This window comes from Molossus molossus, unplaced genomic scaffold (genome assembly GCF_014108415.1).
Source record: "Molossus molossus isolate mMolMol1 unplaced genomic scaffold, mMolMol1.p scaffold_m16_p_5, whole genome shotgun sequence".
NCBI classification, from domain to species: Eukaryota; Metazoa; Chordata; class Mammalia; order Chiroptera; family Molossidae; genus Molossus; species Molossus molossus.
This window is the reverse complement of record NW_023425388.1, coordinates 6,406,802-6,422,915: the sequence shown is the minus strand read 5'-3', so window position 1 is coordinate 6,422,915 and position 16,114 is coordinate 6,406,802. Positions and strand designations below refer to the sequence as shown.

The 16,114-nt window shown below is 43.1% G+C and overlaps 1 protein-coding gene and 1 pseudogene across 2 annotated transcripts; one reads left to right on the top strand and one right to left on the bottom strand.

The window, feature by feature from the left end:
* The first annotated feature begins 1,857 nt into the window (after positions 1–1,857).
* Positions 1,858–14,237, top strand: NDUFV3 (NADH:ubiquinone oxidoreductase subunit V3). Of its 2 annotated transcripts, XM_036243748.1 has the most exons (4): positions 1,858–1,933; positions 3,456–3,576; positions 10,744–11,838; positions 13,998–14,237. In XM_036243748.1, exons 1-4 carry the CDS (start codon positions 1,886–1,888, stop codon positions 14,165–14,167), a joined length of 1,434 nt encoding a protein of 477 aa, XP_036099641.1. In that variant the 5' UTR covers positions 1,858–1,885; the 3' UTR covers positions 14,168–14,237. The 2 variants fall into 2 exon arrangements, with proteins under 2 accessions (XP_036099641.1, XP_036099642.1); XM_036243749.1 differs by lacking the exon at positions 10,744–11,838.
* On the bottom strand, positions 5,384–6,242 carry LOC118617762 (annotated as a pseudogene).
* Positions 14,238–16,114: the final 1,877 nt, after the last annotated feature.

Genomic DNA, 16,114 nt, shown 5'->3' with positions numbered 1-16,114 from the left:
CTTCCTAGTAGATCCTGTGCCCCCCAGGCTTAGGCATTGGTCTTACATGTTACCATAGTTACCTTCACAAGCGTAATCGTGTTGCTTCTTTGAAAACCATTAAGATGACATCCCCCTACTCACTGGGTCTCTTCTTCCCCTGGGCTCCCCTCAACCATATCTGCCCTCTCCTTAAACCTCTCTGGCTGGTGACCACACACACCTCATCTCACTGGGGGAGAACTTTTCATTTTGTTTGTTCTTCAGTCTTAAGACTCCAGCCAAATGTCTGCCTTTAGCTGATTGTGCCCTGCTGTTGGTGGAGGAGATCTGGGGGCTCCAGATCCCGTGAAGGAGAGTAAGGTAGACTACCCAAATCCAGATCAGGTTCCCCAAGTGGCAGCTGTGGCTTATCACCTTCAATTTTCTTAATCACTTGTAAAGCAAGCACACTTCACAAAGACAAGCATGAACTTTCCCCTGGGTCGACAGAGCTAATTTGGTTTGAGCAAAGAATAATTCTCCTGTTAGCATGTTGTTTTTTCCCTTCTCCCTATAGGGATGTTAGTAGGACAAGGGTCTCAAAGTCTGGATAGTTCTGTGTTATTACTAAATGCTATTCTTGCTAAATGTTAAAATGTAGCACTGTATTTTGCAGACCAGCTGTAAAGAGGATGAGCTTGACCCAACAGGATAAATGTGGCTAACAGCAAAGAAGAAATCGATGTATAATTAACCAAATAGAGTATATAAACTAATGGCTAAGCCTCCCTTCTGGGAGAGGGAGTTTTGGATATGAATCTCGTCTCCTTCACTTCCTGCAAGTAAATAAAACTACCTTGGTACAACCATGTCTGGTTCTTGAATAGAGCAGTGCAGCAAACGCCCTAAGACCTAAGGTTGTTGTCTTTGCCTTCCAGGGTGGATGGTGGCAGGTCCTATTGCATTCTTTTTATTCTCTTTGATGAGTCTGGGGGACCTGTTTCCAGCCACCTGAGTGAATCTCCAGCCCTTAGTCCAGTGAAGTTGGACGTGTGGGCACATTCAACTTGGATGTAATACTTAGTTAAGGGCACTGGGCATGGAAGGGATGGGGGTCGGGAGATATGATCAGTAGGGAAGGAAGCCGATTACTAACTATATCTACTCCACGATTATGTATAACTTTGGGGGGAAATTCGCACTGCAAGCTATAAACATTCTGGTAAAATACACTTGCATTTCTGGTCTGTCCGGCTCCAGTATCAGTGTTGTCACAGGCCAAAAGCGCGCTCACGGTCCCGCCTGAGGTCGCCCTGCACAAGGAGCCGTGACTGCGAAGACCGCAGAAGACTACGCTGGCGGGAGGATGGGGTTTGACCTGAGGCTGCAGAGAGGCCGCGGAGGGAGTCTGAGCACGTGGTGCGGGTCAGACTTAACGTGCAGAGGGGCCTCAAGCCCACCAAACATTAGAGGACCGTCAGCCAAGGCCAAAAACGCCCCGGGCCCGGTCTGAAGTCTGTGCACGGGGGAGGACACGGGGAGACTTCGGGCCCGCCGTCTGCACACAATGACAGGAGGTATTCCTCGCTATAACTGCCATGGTGTCCCTGCGCCCAGACCGTCGCTGCACGGGGATCGGCGAGACACACCAGCCTGTGACTGGCCACGCCCCTGGGGAACACCTCAAGGTGTCCCGCGGAGGGCCCGGAGCTGCTGGGGTGCGGTGCGCAGGACCACGCCTCCGCCCCGCCCCCTCTCGTGATTGGTGTTCTCTGCCCAGGGGGCGGGTACTCAGAAAGTGGTGCGCGCGCAGCGGGTGCTTCCCCTCCCATCTCTAACTGTGATTGGTGCCCTAGGTTGCGTCACTCCGACTGCGACCTCTCCTGGGCCCGCCCCTCGCCCAACCCGCTTTCGAGTCACCGCGATGGCGGCCTTCCTTCTGCTCCGGCAAGGACGCGCCGGAACGCTGAAGGTAAAGGGGGGCCGGGCCGGTGGCTGGGAGCCCACGGAGGGCCGGGACATGGGGCTCAGCTTTAAAGGCTACCTCCGGCCGTCACGGGGAGACGCTGACTCCGCTCCCTGGCGGAGGAAAGGGCGCCTGGCCCGGGCAGGCCACCGGGGGCGGGGGCCGGCGAATGGATCCTGGACGCAGACCGGGCTCCCGCCGGACCCGAATCCCTGGGGAGCTCCGGTGTGCGGGGCTCCCAGGTGGCGTGCGCCGCCGTGCTCTGTGCAAAGCGTTCAGGGCTAAGGCGTTACCTCTTACTGAGCCAGGAGAGGAAATGAGGGGATTCCTGGGTAACTCACTTCGCACCTGTTAGAAGCCAGCTTACATTGCTGCGTCTGTGAAAGGGAAGGAGGAAAGGAGGGCTTGCTTTCTCCGGAGTCAGCGCCAAAGCCGCTTCACCGTATTTCAGTGTTTAAAAGACTCTTATTACAGACGCGATAAGTATTCATTGCAAAATAACTTAAAGTGCAGATGGGAAATCTGTTGTCAGAAACTGCTATTTACTCCTCGAAATATCTAGTTGCAAACGAGTTTTTCTGCTTTATGTACATAGACGCACGTTCGTACAGTTATAAACAAAAAATAGTTTCTCCTTCATCCGTGCGCTGTAGGCACCTCTGTTCTATGTGGCGCGTTTACAACAGTGCCCACCACGTAGCAGGCCTTAGTAAATAGATGCTGAGTGAATTAACATTTATGGAATGCTTGCCACTTACGACATATTGTAAACAATTTTGAAGCAATTGTTATTAATCTACATTTTTAAGTTACTGTTTTAAATATTCTAATTTACTTCCTAAATATAGAAAAAACATTTTACTAAGAGAATTATAATATTTTGTAGGTAAATAGATAGTTGGAGTCTACAAAAAAGTATGCACAGGAGAAAGTCTGGTGGGAGAAGTACCCAAATGTTAACAGTGCTTATTCTTGAACTCAGGTATTTTTTCTTTTTGCAGGTTTTTTGTATTTTCCAAAATGTCCATAACATACATATATTATAAAACTTATAATAATAATTAGAAATATGCTATGTGAATGCAAAGCAAAACATTTATATGTAGTAATAGTACATAGTTTTTATATGTAGTAATAGCTGTTGTAAATGGTATTATGCTAAAATATAAAAAAATTTAATTTTTAAAATTACAGTTTACTTTCAATATTGTATTGGTTTCAGGTATACAACATAGTGGTTAGACAATCATGTACTTTACAAAGTGTCCCCCCTGATATTTTCAGTACCCACCTGGCACTATACATAGTTATTGCAGTACTGTTGAATACATTCCCTATGCTGTACTTTATATCCCTGTGACTGTTTTGTAACTATCAGTTTGTACTTCTCAATCCCTTCACCTCTTTCAGCCAGTCTCGCAACCCTCCTCCCCTCTGGCAATTACAAGTCCACTCTCTGTGTCTGAGTCGTTTCAATTTTGTTCTTTAGATTCCTAAAATTATCCTTACTTGTTCATTCTTTTGTCAGACTGTGCTCCTAGAAGGACAAGTGTTTCGAGGACTTGCTTCTACAGCTTCTCTCTCTGCAGAATCAGGAAAGAGTGACAAGGGACTGCCACCGAATTCCAAGAAGCAAAGTTCACCAAAAAGTAAGATTGTAATGGTGTATAGGGGAAAAGAATGCAAATAAATCTGTCAGCTTCCCACAAATTTTACTAGCTTTGTGATTCTTCATTTCCAGCAGCATCCAGATTATAATCAGACATAAGATCTATAACAGATTTTAGACCAAACACTTCAGTAATGTGACTGTCTTTTACTCAACATTTAGCACTGAACTGGTTCTGTCTGTATTTTCTAAATGCCAGACTAAGGTGTAGCAACGGGATGCAGAGTATAAAGGCTCTGGGTATTTAGATGGCGCTGATACAGACCCTGTACTCCCGTGAGGTAGCTATGAACCCCACTTTGCTTTGCTTTCCCTGATTGTGACTTTTTCAATGTTTTCAGACTCATCTATAGTTTCCCAGCCACAGTCCAGGACTGCTGGCATCAACATTTTGTGACTGAAGAGAATTTAAGAGCAGGCACTATTTTTCAGTATATAACCCACTTTGTTTCCAGCTCTTCCCATAGTCATTTTGACTTTTAGCACCAGTTTTGTTTTGTTTTTAATCCGCACCTGAGAATGTTTTTCCATTGATTTTCAGATAGAGTAAGAAGGAGGGAGGGAGGGAGAGAAAGAGAGACATCGATTGGTTGCCTCCCACATGAGTTGGGGTTGGGAATTGAACCTGAAATTGAGGTACTTGCCCTTAACCAGCAATCAAACCCTCGACTCTTAGGTCCACGGGACAATGCTCTAACCACTGAGCCAAACTGGCCAGGGCTTAGCACCAGTTTTTACTTTACTTCCCCCCTAAATACCAATGTAGCATATCTTCATTGAAGGAAAAGAAGAAAAGCAACAGTGTATTTTAAATACTACTTTTCTGGGAATTGTATGTTCTAGTCTCCACTCACTGTTAATTGATTATAATCCATGTTCTTTGCATTTAGTCTTAACTGATGAAACCTTAGTAAACTCCTAAAAAATATGTGTAATATCTGTAGTCTCTTGGCAAATCTTTTGTTTTTTATTTATTGGGGTGACATTGGTTAATAAATTTATATAGGTTTCAGATGTACAGTTTTATAATCCATCATCTGTATATTGTATTGTGTGTTCACCACCCCAAGTCAAATCTCCTTCCATCACCATTTGTATCTCCTGTACCCTCTTCTACCTCCCCCCACCCCTCTTTCCCTCTCATAATCACCATACTGTTGTCTGTCTATGAGGGGGGGATGTTTTGTTTGTTTGTTTAATTCCTTCACCTTTTTCACCCATCCCTGCAACCCCCCTCCCTCTTGACAGCTGTTGGCCTGTTCTCTGTCTATGAGTCTGTTTCTATTTTGTTTATTTGTTTTTTGGCATATCTTTCATCCTTATGAGTTTAGAATGATAATTTCAGTTTGTCTTATTTTCATGATAATACCATTTTCTCAGTTTTAAAGTGTTTAATTCTTGCCTGGCTGGTGGATTGAGTGCCCTCTTATGGACTGAGAGGTCCTGGTCCGATTCCTGGGGAGGGCACATGCTGAGCCAAACTGGCCAGGGCTCTTTGTTTTAATCTATAAATTTTTAAATAAGTATCTTAAACATAAGGACTTTTATCGTAGCTAAAATATGTTTTTAAGAATGTCAGTTAAATCCTGTATGTGCTTGGCACGTTCTGACATTCTTTCATTGTTTGCTGATGAATGAGTAGTTGAGTTTCATTACTAATATCACACTTTGCCTTGGAGAAGTTTTATCTTTTCCTTTTTCGGGTTTTTTTCCCCCCTCTGCTTGGTCAATAAGTTTATTATTGTCTTTATCTGAAAAATCTTCATAAAAAATTGTGGATTGGTTTACTAACTCTCAGAGGCCTGTTCCTGAGCTCTGTGGAAGCTTGCCTTCTTCTGAGCTGGCCGATCTTTCTTCTGGGCAAGGGACATTTTGGAATGTCTCCTCTTTTTAACTTCTTTCTTAGGCTTCTTCTCATAAACAGGGTTCTCTCATATAGCAGTATGAGCTTTCTCATACATCTCCTCCTCATGTCTGGAGTTATGTTGTTCTTTATGTACTGAGAGAATTATTTCTTTATCTTCTTCCATTAGGTAGCACATATAATCGCAACATTCTGATCCATGATGTACTTCCGCATTGAATTCCTTGCTTTCTGAATTATAACCAGGGAATTCTTTGGTACTGTGAGGGATAGATAAGCCTCCATCCATAGCTTCCATCAGGGCCCCAAAAACTTTATTTCCAGTAGTTGATCTGGCAAGGCCTGCATCCAAATAGCAGGTGAAGGCACCAGATGACCATCAATGCTTTCCACATGCTGTTCACCTCCAGCCACCTCCACTTGGTCTTCATAGATCTTGTCTATGCCAGACCTGTTGAGTTGCCTGCAGGCCAGCAGCTGGCTAGTATAATATACTGCAGCCTAACCTGCCAGGCCAACCTGCACACTGTAGTTGGGGGGTTTGTGAGCATAAGCTACACAGACCATCCTAGCTCCTTCTATACGGACATAAGCAATCTGACAAATAATATCTGTGGTTACACAGCTATCATCCTATATTTGGATGTGTTGTACTTATTTTTATCCTGGACTATCAAACATTTCCAGGCATAGTAATCAGTTTTACCCTCTCGTCATCCTCTGAATTTCACTTGGTATCTTCTGAGATAGGCCTTATTTTTGACAATTCCAATAAACCCCATTTTTCATAAGAGACCCACATTCACAGCTCCAAAATTTTATCTTATATCTGCAATCCTGCTTCAAAGGTTTATGAAATTGGATTAATGGGTTTTTAAATACCATGGCAGAGCCAAAGATGCCTTTTTAATTTTTTTTTACAAACATGCTTCTCTAAGTGGAAATGAGGTGTTTCGTTTTGTGACAGTCTGGGGTGCAGTTATGAGAAGGGAACCCTGAGCCGGGAGTTGGCCTTGGGCTGGTAGCTTCTGCCTCTGGACATAGCAGGCCCTGCAGGCCCCTGAGCCTCAACCCTTCGTGCTTGAGTCGGGTGAGCAAGCGTGCTGGCCTCACTGGGTCACTGTGAGACGGTGAATGGTGATGAGATGTGGGATGTGTGCAGGATGGGTGCATGTGCAGTTTTCAGAACTGCACTGTCTTGAGCACACATTTGTGTCTCAGAATTTAAAAAGTAGTAATCCCTGTATAAAGAAAAAGAAGTAATGCTTCTAAGTCGATGTATGCGGCCGTCAGTGTTTCCCCAAAGCATCGGTGATGGGTATTCATGAGACAAGTGCTTTTCGCCCTGAAGTGGCACATTGTCAGATCAAACCTTTGCCAACATTGGGTGTGTTTTATTTATTACATTTGTCTTTCAAGGAAAGTCACTACCAGACTAACACATTGTCAGACATACCAGCATCCTGCCTCTAGACATACATCAGAGATTTCATGAAAACATACAGGTAAAGTTGTACTTATATTCCAACTGAAAGCCATTGTTCTTCTCTGTGACAGCGCTGTCTTCCAGGGACATCATTCTGCGCTGCTGAATGCAGACTTGGTGTGGGCACTGGCACTTGGGTACAGCAGTCACTAGTGGCAAGCTTCCTGGAGTTACAAGGAGGACACGCTGCGCTGCAGCGGGTCAGAGTGGACTCGTGGTGAAAAGCAGAATGCTGTAGTGTAGTCTGTGGAATTCTCCCAACAACTTTCATGTATAAAAGAAACTTTAAAGCACTCCTGCTTCGTATGATGGAAGTTTTCCAACAAAATTTCTAAATTATATCATTGTTAATCCCATTTGAATTTTTCTTTTTGTTTTTAATAGGTGACGAATCAACTCATAATGTTTTAATGACTTATTTACAATTTTAAAAAACCTCCATAACAAATTTTGGAAGATTTAGCCATAATTTTTCTACTCAAAGCATTCTTTCTAAGATAAGCTTTATTTTAAGTTACCTTTTTAAAAATCTCCATCCTGCCCTGGCCTGTTTGACTGTAGCATCAGCCTACAGTCCGGAGAGACCTGGGTTTGGTTCCCACTAGGGGCATGTATCTCGGTTGCAGTTTGTCCCCGGCCCTGGTTGGGTCGTGTGGGTGGCAGCCACTCAGTGTGTCCCTTTCACGTTGATGTTTCTTTCTCTCTCTCTCTCTCTGTCCCTCCCTCTGTCCCTCCCGCTCTGTCTGAACAACAACAAAAAAATCTCCTTCCCCTTTTCCACACATCCCTCCACCCCTCTCCCATCTGGCAATCATCAGTTTTGTTCTCTGTGAATTTGTTTCTGTTTTGTTTCACTTGTTAATTTGTTTTGTTTGTTTGTTTTAGATTCCACATGTAAGTGAAATCATACAGTATTTGTCTTTTTCTGACTTATTTCACTCAGCATAATATCTTTTAGGTCCACCCATGTTGTAAATGGCATGATTTCTTTTTTTTTTTAATTGTTGAGTAATATTATATATATATCAGATCTTTATTCATATATTGATAGACACCTAGGTTGCTTCGATATCTTAGCTATTATAAATAATGCTGCGCCCTGGCCGGTTTGGCTCAGCAGTTAGAGCATTGGCCTGTGGTCCAGAGAGACCCGGGTTCGGTTCCCGCTAAGGGCATGTACCTCAGTTGCAGTTTGTCCCCAGCCCTGGTTGGTCGTGTGGGTGGCAGCCACTCGATGTGTACCTTCCACGTCGATGTTTCTCTCTCTCTCTTTTCCTCTCTCTCCCTCCCACTCTATCTGAACAAAAAATGGAAAAGTGTCCTCGGATGAGGATAAAAAATAATAATAAATAAATAAATAAATAATGCTGCAATGAACATAGGGATGCGAAGATCTTTTTGAATTAATGTTTTCATTTTCTTTGGTTAAATACTCAAGTGGAATTGCTGGGTTTTATGGCAGCTCTACTTTAATCTTTTGAGGAACCCACTATACTGTTTTCCACAGTGGCTGCACCAATCTGCATTCCCACCAACGGTGCACAAGGGTTCCCTTTTCTCCACATCCTCTCCAGCACTTGTTACTTGTTCTTTCTCTTTTTTTTAATCCTTACCCAAGGATATGCTTTTTTATTGATTTGAGAGAAAGAAGGAAACATTGATCGGTTGCCTCCTGTATATGCCCTGACTGGGGATTGAACTTCGAGCCTAGGTAAGTGTCCTGACCGGGAATTGAACCCACAACCTTTTGGCACACAGGACAATGCTCCAACCAACTGAGCCACCCAGCCAGGCATTTGTTCTCTTGATGATAGCAATTCTGACCAATGTGAGATGGTACCTCATTGTGGTTTTGATTTGCATTTCCCTGCTGATTAGTGCTGTTGAGCATCTTTTCATATGTTGGCCATCTGTATGTCCTCTTTGGAGTAGTGTGTCTGTTCAGGTCCTCTGCTCAGTTTTTAACTGGATTGTTCAGGATTTTCTTAATTTTTTTTTTTAATGTTGAGTTGTATAAGTTAATTTTTCATTCTTGGACTATTTATGCTCAATGTAGAAATGGATTAAATGCTACAGGTGAGCAGGCTGCGGAGGTTTGGAGGCCAGCATATCTTGTACATTGCTGTTAGGAATTTCTGAGCTGTGTCAGGTATGGTTTAGGCTTGCGACAGGGAGAAAGGGGGAGTTCGAGTAGTATGTGCTTCGTTGCCTCGTGTTTATGTTTGACATGACCCTGGAGCTCAGAGTTCTGAGAGTCACCTGCATCAGCACCTGCTCTGGGCAATCAGAATGCAGAGGCTGGGCTGGCACATAGCCACAGACTCAGACTGGCCTGAAGGAGGTGGTGGTGGAAGTGGAGGTGACAGCTTTAAACAGTCACCCACGCTCTCGTTCAGGCATATGCTTCTACACTGTTGGTTCACCTCTGGCCCATTTCTGACTTTTGATTGTTTGTTTTCTTTCATTACTTTCTATCATTCTGTTATATATAGGTCCCTGAGCTCAGAAAACAATTAAAACCCTTTTTGGATTCTGGTAATATAGTAGAGCTAGGAATATATATATATTTTTTTCACTTTTGGGAAATAGGATTGATATCTTTTTAGAATAAAATTGACTCCTAGACTTGAACATAAAGACTCTGGATTTAGAGTTTGCTCATTTGTAATAATTTTTTTTAGATTTGAAAAGTAATTTTAATTTATGAAAACATGTCCTCCCGGCTGGTGTGGCTAAGTAGGTTGACCGTCATCCTACGGAATGAAAGGTCCCAGTTTGATTCCCAGGCACATGCCCGGGTTGCCAGCTCAGTCCCCAGTGGGGGCATGCAGGAGGCAGCCAACTGATGTTTCTATCTCTCTCTCCCCTCCCCTCTCTCTAAAAAATCAATAAAACATATATGTATTTTTAAATGTTCTCTATTTTTCTTCTAGTCTATATGGTTAGAAAAGATTTACTACCTGAGAAAACTGAAATTAACTCTAATCAATGTACTGTGTGCTTCCATTTTTTTCATAATTGATGACAAAATGTAAGACTTTTATATTAGCATTAACTTAATTTTTAAATTTTCTACCTGTGTGCTTCCAATAACATATATGATATTAAATTATTTTATAGACTTTTGTGTTCTCATGATACTTTTGTTTTCCTTAGCTGAAGAAATCCCCAAATGGCTTATGATTTTAAGGACTTTCTTTCCTCTTAGGGCAACTTTGTTTGAACTACATGATCTTCTCCCTCTGAGCCCCCCACTCTTACATGCATGGATGCGCACACCCCAAACCCAAACGAGGCTTTTGTCTCTACTTTTGCTTTGCTGTTTTGTTCAGAAGTTCAAATTCATACAATATGGATAACTTCTTTATTGTTTGAGAAGCACCCGTTTTTTAGGGTTTTAAGAAATTGTACATTTGTAAAACTTGAATAGTCATCTGAAAATATATTTGTATTATAGTTTAACTGTCTTAACTTTGGATGAAATAGTTTAAAAATAGTTATCAAAGAAGCTGTCTTTTGAGAAATTGAGACAAGTTTGTTATTTCTCTTGATAAAAATCTCCATTTTAAAATTTTCCAGTTACAAAGAAAAAAGCACCTACGTTTCTTACTGTTCTCTCATGTGGCTTAGCTTTCATTTAAGAGTGGGTTCTCTTGAAATGTTTCTTAGGATGATTATGTTGAAGATATTATAAACGACAAGTTGGCATATGATGAAATGCCTGTGACTTTGATGAATTTAGATTGATTGTTTTACTAAATATTAAAAATAATATTCCTCTTTATGCCATTTCCTAGATGTAGTGGACCCAAAGGAGAGGGGCAAGCTATTAACCACCCCAACAGCAGCTGAATTGTCTAAAAACTTAACTTCACCCAGTTCTTACTCATCAGTTGTGAATCAAGGTGGGACAGGTGCTAGCCCTAACCCTGATGACAGCATGCTATTCACAGATGAAGGGGTTCCAAAGTTTTTGTCAAGGAAGACTTTGGTAGAGTTCCCTCAGAAAGTTCCATCCGCGTTCAGAGAACAGGGCTCGGATTCAGAAGCTCTTCAGAAGAGCAGACAGACGGACAGTTCGTCTTCGTCTTCGTCCTCGTCCAGCTCCTCCGATTCAGAGTCTGATGAGGAGGAGGATGGCTCAGAAGTTCATTCTCAAGTGATGAGCAAAGGCAAAGGAAGGGTTTTTAAACCAGAGGCCTCCCCTTCCTTTGAAAAGAAAGCCCCCGAAGTTTCGCTGTCAGCCAAAGAGAAGACCTGGTCGTCACAGCCACAGCTGGACCTCACCTCTCCAGAGAAACCTCGTCAGGCAAAGACGAAAGAGACCTCCAGTAAGCCACTGAAGGACAGAAAAGATGAACCAAGACCCACAGTACCTAAGTCACAAGTAAATGAAGAGTTTATGAAGCAAAATGTAAAGGGAAAAAAACTGCAGAAAAGTTTTAGCTTGAATAAAATGCATATGGAAAGCCCAAAGCCACTTGAAGTTAAAAAAATCTCACCTGACCACACAAAATCAGGATTGTCTATGCAGCCAAGTGGTGGCCCCGTGGCCACTCGATTGACAGAAGAAACCACCACAGGAAGACAGCTGCAAGCATCTCCTCCTGAGACCAGGGGAAGACATGTAGACAAACAAGTCCCAGAGCCTGATGAGGAGGTGGCTTTTTTCCCGTTCAAAAAAGAAAATGTGGGGAGGCAAATAATAGAAGGAATCTCAAAGGCTAATGAAGAGATTTTGGAAGATCAGGTACCAGTAAAAAATTTGGAGCCAGCTTCTGTTCATAATAAAGATGTTTTTGACGAAAAGACAGCAGTACTAAAGCTTGAGGCAAAGGGCGAAATCATGGAAGACTCAGCAAGCCAAGTGGGAGACCAGGACGACACACAGGGTATACCTTGACCATTGAGAGCTCCCTTGTCCTTCGGGGGTGGTTAGACTGAAGAACTGTAGGATATAAAGAAGTACTACAATTAATCAGATTCTTAGTAGAAATATGGCCTGTAACACCGTCTCAGATAAGCAGAGGAGTCTGTCTGAATTACGAATTACACACATATACACAGTCCCTAAAATATTTTACACTTATTTTACAGTGAAAGAGTAGGCCCTCGGCACTCTTGACTGTTCCTTAACCAGTATTTTGAAAACTGGCAGTTTAACTCCTCGCCCTTAACTTTGGAGGGTGTGCCAGCTCCACCTCGTGAACTTGCAGAGCGGCTCACTGAGTGGAAGGGGGTCCTGTTGAATGTGAAGGGCAGTAGTGACACTTGTCTGATGGTCTTCAGCTGAGCTGAAGGGCGATAGCTGTTGGCATCCTTGTGCCTAGGGGCCCGCATGTTAGGAATTCGAGTAGTAAGCACTCGAAGGCAGCCGTGGCCTGCAGAGCCTTTTCACGGGCTTTTCCTCTTCTGCGTTACCTGACACGCAGTGGGTTGCTTTATTTTTCTATAATGAATTTTATGAAGGGCTTTTTTGCTACCACGGGTTTTTAAAGGGAAACTGTCTATTCCTATTATGTTACTATTTTCTTGTACATTGAACTTCATAGAGTATAGTGTGCTTTAGGTCGGTCATGGCAAAACGGTAAAGGAGGTCTCCAATTTTAGGATCTGTGTCTCTTCAAGATGTCTTTAAAATGCATTACTAACAAACCCAGTTCCTTCCTGTCTACTCTTTATATTTTTTAAACAGTCTACTTGTTTGCCTGATTTACCTTACCTGGTCATTGTTATCTGTTGCGTTATGTTGACAGAATTCACCTGTTTTCTTCCCTCCTCTTTCTCCGTTTGTCATTAATATGCAAAGTGCCAGTGCTTACCAGCTGCTCAGGACCTCAAGAACTGCACGGCCTGACGCTCCTGTTTCAGTCATTCTGCTGTAATGAGGAACGCCAAAGCCTTCGGGAGGAAAACAGAATTGGGGGTTTTCAAATTGCAGATCTTTTTGAAAAAAAACTTTACTTCTAATTTTTTATGGATGTGCGAATCTTCCAATATTCTCTTTGCCCTTTGGAGGCAAATGATGCCGCCCTGGAGTGCAGGGGCTGTGTCTGTGCAGTGGACTGCATGTCGCTAAGTCCACCCGGCTTCGTGCCTTCCAGGGGGATTGGTTTTCTTACCAGTTTTCTATACCCGTGTCTACCTTCATTTTGAAGATGCCTCTACACCACATTGAAGAAAGATACTCGACTTGTGGAGAGTGGAAAGATGTCAGCTCTTTAAATAAGGCATCGTTTTTGTTGATTACAACTAAAAAAATGAAAAACAAAGCTTTTGGTATGAATTCAAATAGTGAAAAAATGTATTTAAGTTATTTTGTGCAGCTCAGAGAGCCCCGCTGACGGCGGTTTGTGATCGGTGAGAACACACCCAGACCTTAGCTGATGTCCCACGCGTTCTTGATCCTGCCGTCGTTCTGTCTTGCACTCACATAGCTGGAGAGCAGTCTTTCTTTTGCTTCAACCACACACTTAATTTAAGATGATCAAATGTCTAAGTGTATGGATTTGAACTGTTTTCCACTTACAGAAACAAAACTAAATTAGTAATTTTTAGTCTATGAATCTAAAGTATATCAACAATTTTCAAAAAAAGGTAAAAACTACACATCTCATTTCCAGTTCCCCTTATTTGTGTTATTATTAAAATACTTGGAGTTTATCTAATTTTCTTGTATTCAGAGACTTAGAAGAGACTTAGTCTCTGCCTTGCCTTTGAAAATTTCCTTCTGTAAATGTTTATTTCTGCTTATTTCTAATAGATCTTATTTTTCCCCCTGCATCTTTATGTGACCTTAAAGTCCCTCCTTAATTGTTCTAGGCATTTCGAAATTTCAGAGAAATCTAGATCTAGAAGTACATAAAGACATTAAGGCACATTATAACTATTCCATTTCTTGTTTTAGAATAGATTTTCAGCTAATCTCTTGATTTTGGTTTGTATATACTGTTGATTCATGAGCTTTTCTTTTCTCATTAGACATTTTATAACAGGGTTATAAAGAAGCTCTTTCCTTGTCCCCTGTGCTCACTGCCTGTTTCCCCCGCAGGGGCAGAGCCGGTACAAGCCGCCCCTCCTCCTGAGCCGTTTGACAACACCACCTACAAGAATCTCCAGCATCATGACTACACCCCGTACACCTTCTTAGACGTGAACCTGGACCTACTGAGACTGAGGTTGCCTCAGCCCTCTTCCGGCCGAGAGTCACCTCGCCACTGAGAGCTCAGTTCAATGATCACCCTTACCTTGTCTGCTGCGTTCTTGCCTGCAAAATAAAGTCTGCTGAGTCCTGAGGCCTGGCGCGTGTAATGGTTTCCCTTTTACACCTTCCCGGTGAATGGCGAATTAGCGACACGACTGCTGATCCTTTGTTCAAGTATTTAGAAACATCTGTGTGCAAGGAATTTTTCTTGAAAGCTATGGCTCACTGGAGACATCCATAAAATTAGAGAAGGGTTGCTTTCTAGCATTGTGGTTCTATGTTGAACCCCTGGTCAATTTAGCATTAATCTGGGTTACCGAGTAGGTGTTGACAAATGGAACGGGGGCTTCTAATTTTATAGACCTAGCTCTTAATACATTAGGGGTAGGAATTTGTTGGTTTTAACTACTGCGTTGCAAAGAAATACTTAATTATAGCATTTTGTTATCAGAGGAGGAACAATCCTTTTGTTCACTTGAGTTAGGTATTTAATGTAAACTCAGAAGCTTACAGTGGTAGGATTAGGGAGCGGTGGAAGTTTTAGGGTCCAGTAGCAGCTTTGTTCCCAGGTGGCCACAGCTGACTCAGCTGAATTAGCTACAGTGACAGAATAACCTCCCATCTCAATGTTACATGCCTGGGGGGGTGTCATGCAGTGTCTGCACCAGGCACCCTGCGGGGATGAAGTGAGCCACTGCTCTGAGAAGAACGAATCTAGATGAGCGGTTGCTGGATGGAGCTGAGAGAAAAGAGCATCCACCCCTTGGGCACTTGCGGCCCGAAGCAGAGAGTCCTCTGCACACACACGGCCTGAAGCAGAGAGTCCTCTGCACACACACGGCCTGAAGCAGAGAGTCCTCTGCACACACACGGCCTGAAGCAGAGAGTCCTCTGCACACTCACGGCCTGAAGCAGAGAGTCCTCTGCACACACGCGGCCTGAAGCAGAGAGTCCTCTGCACACACGCGGCCTGAAGCAGAGAGTCCTCTGCACACACGCGGCCTGAAGCAGAGAGTCCGTCTGCACACATGCGGCAGTTTCATGTTTGGCTTTGTTCTACTGCTGCTTTTCTTGTTTGTGGGCTTCGTTTCGTTTTACGAATTCTGGTCCTTGGCCTCCAGTCAGCTTAACAGCACAGAGGATTTGTACAGAGGATTCACATTTCTGTAATCCTCTGTTTCTTAAAATTAGTCCAAGTAAGAATACCAAAATTGAAAAGTCTTGAAAACTAGTACTGAGATTGCCTCAGATTTCCTTACCACCCAAGAGGCTTAGCAATTCAGCAAGTCTAATAAGCACATTTTTTATTATAAAAGCACTAAAACCACATTACCAAAGGGAAAATGGAAAATAGTAAGATTACCTAAAATCCACTGTGCTAACCCAGCCATTATGAACATTTTACGTGTTCCCCTGTGGTGGTGGTTTTAGTTCGATGTAGTTATATATAACATACATACAATTTTCTATCCTGCTGGGGGGGGTTTGTTTGTTGAATAGCCTGCTTGTCAAACTGCAGCCCACGGAACCCCTATAACGTGCAGGGGTGCACGGGGTGGTGGGGGAAATAGAATATGAAACCATGGAGTGTGTTTACTTGGACTGTTAATACCAAGACTGTGAAGTCTATATAAGAATGAGTATGGCCCTGGCCGTTTGGCTCAGCAGTTAGAGCGTTCGCCCACAGACCAGAGAGTCCCAGGTTCGGTTCCCACTAAGGGCACGTACCTCGGTTGTGGTTTGTCCCCGGTCCTGGGCTGGGGTGTGCCGGTGGCAACCTGTCAATGTGTCTTTCTCACATCAATGTTTCTCTCCCTCTTACTTCCTCTCTCCCTCCCACTCTATCTGAAGATAAATGCAAAAACGTCCTCAGGTAAGGATTAAAAAAACATTTTTTAAAAATGAGAATGAATCTTGCGTGACGTTTTCCCTTGGAAACCAGTCCTGCGGGGCTGACTTTTAGT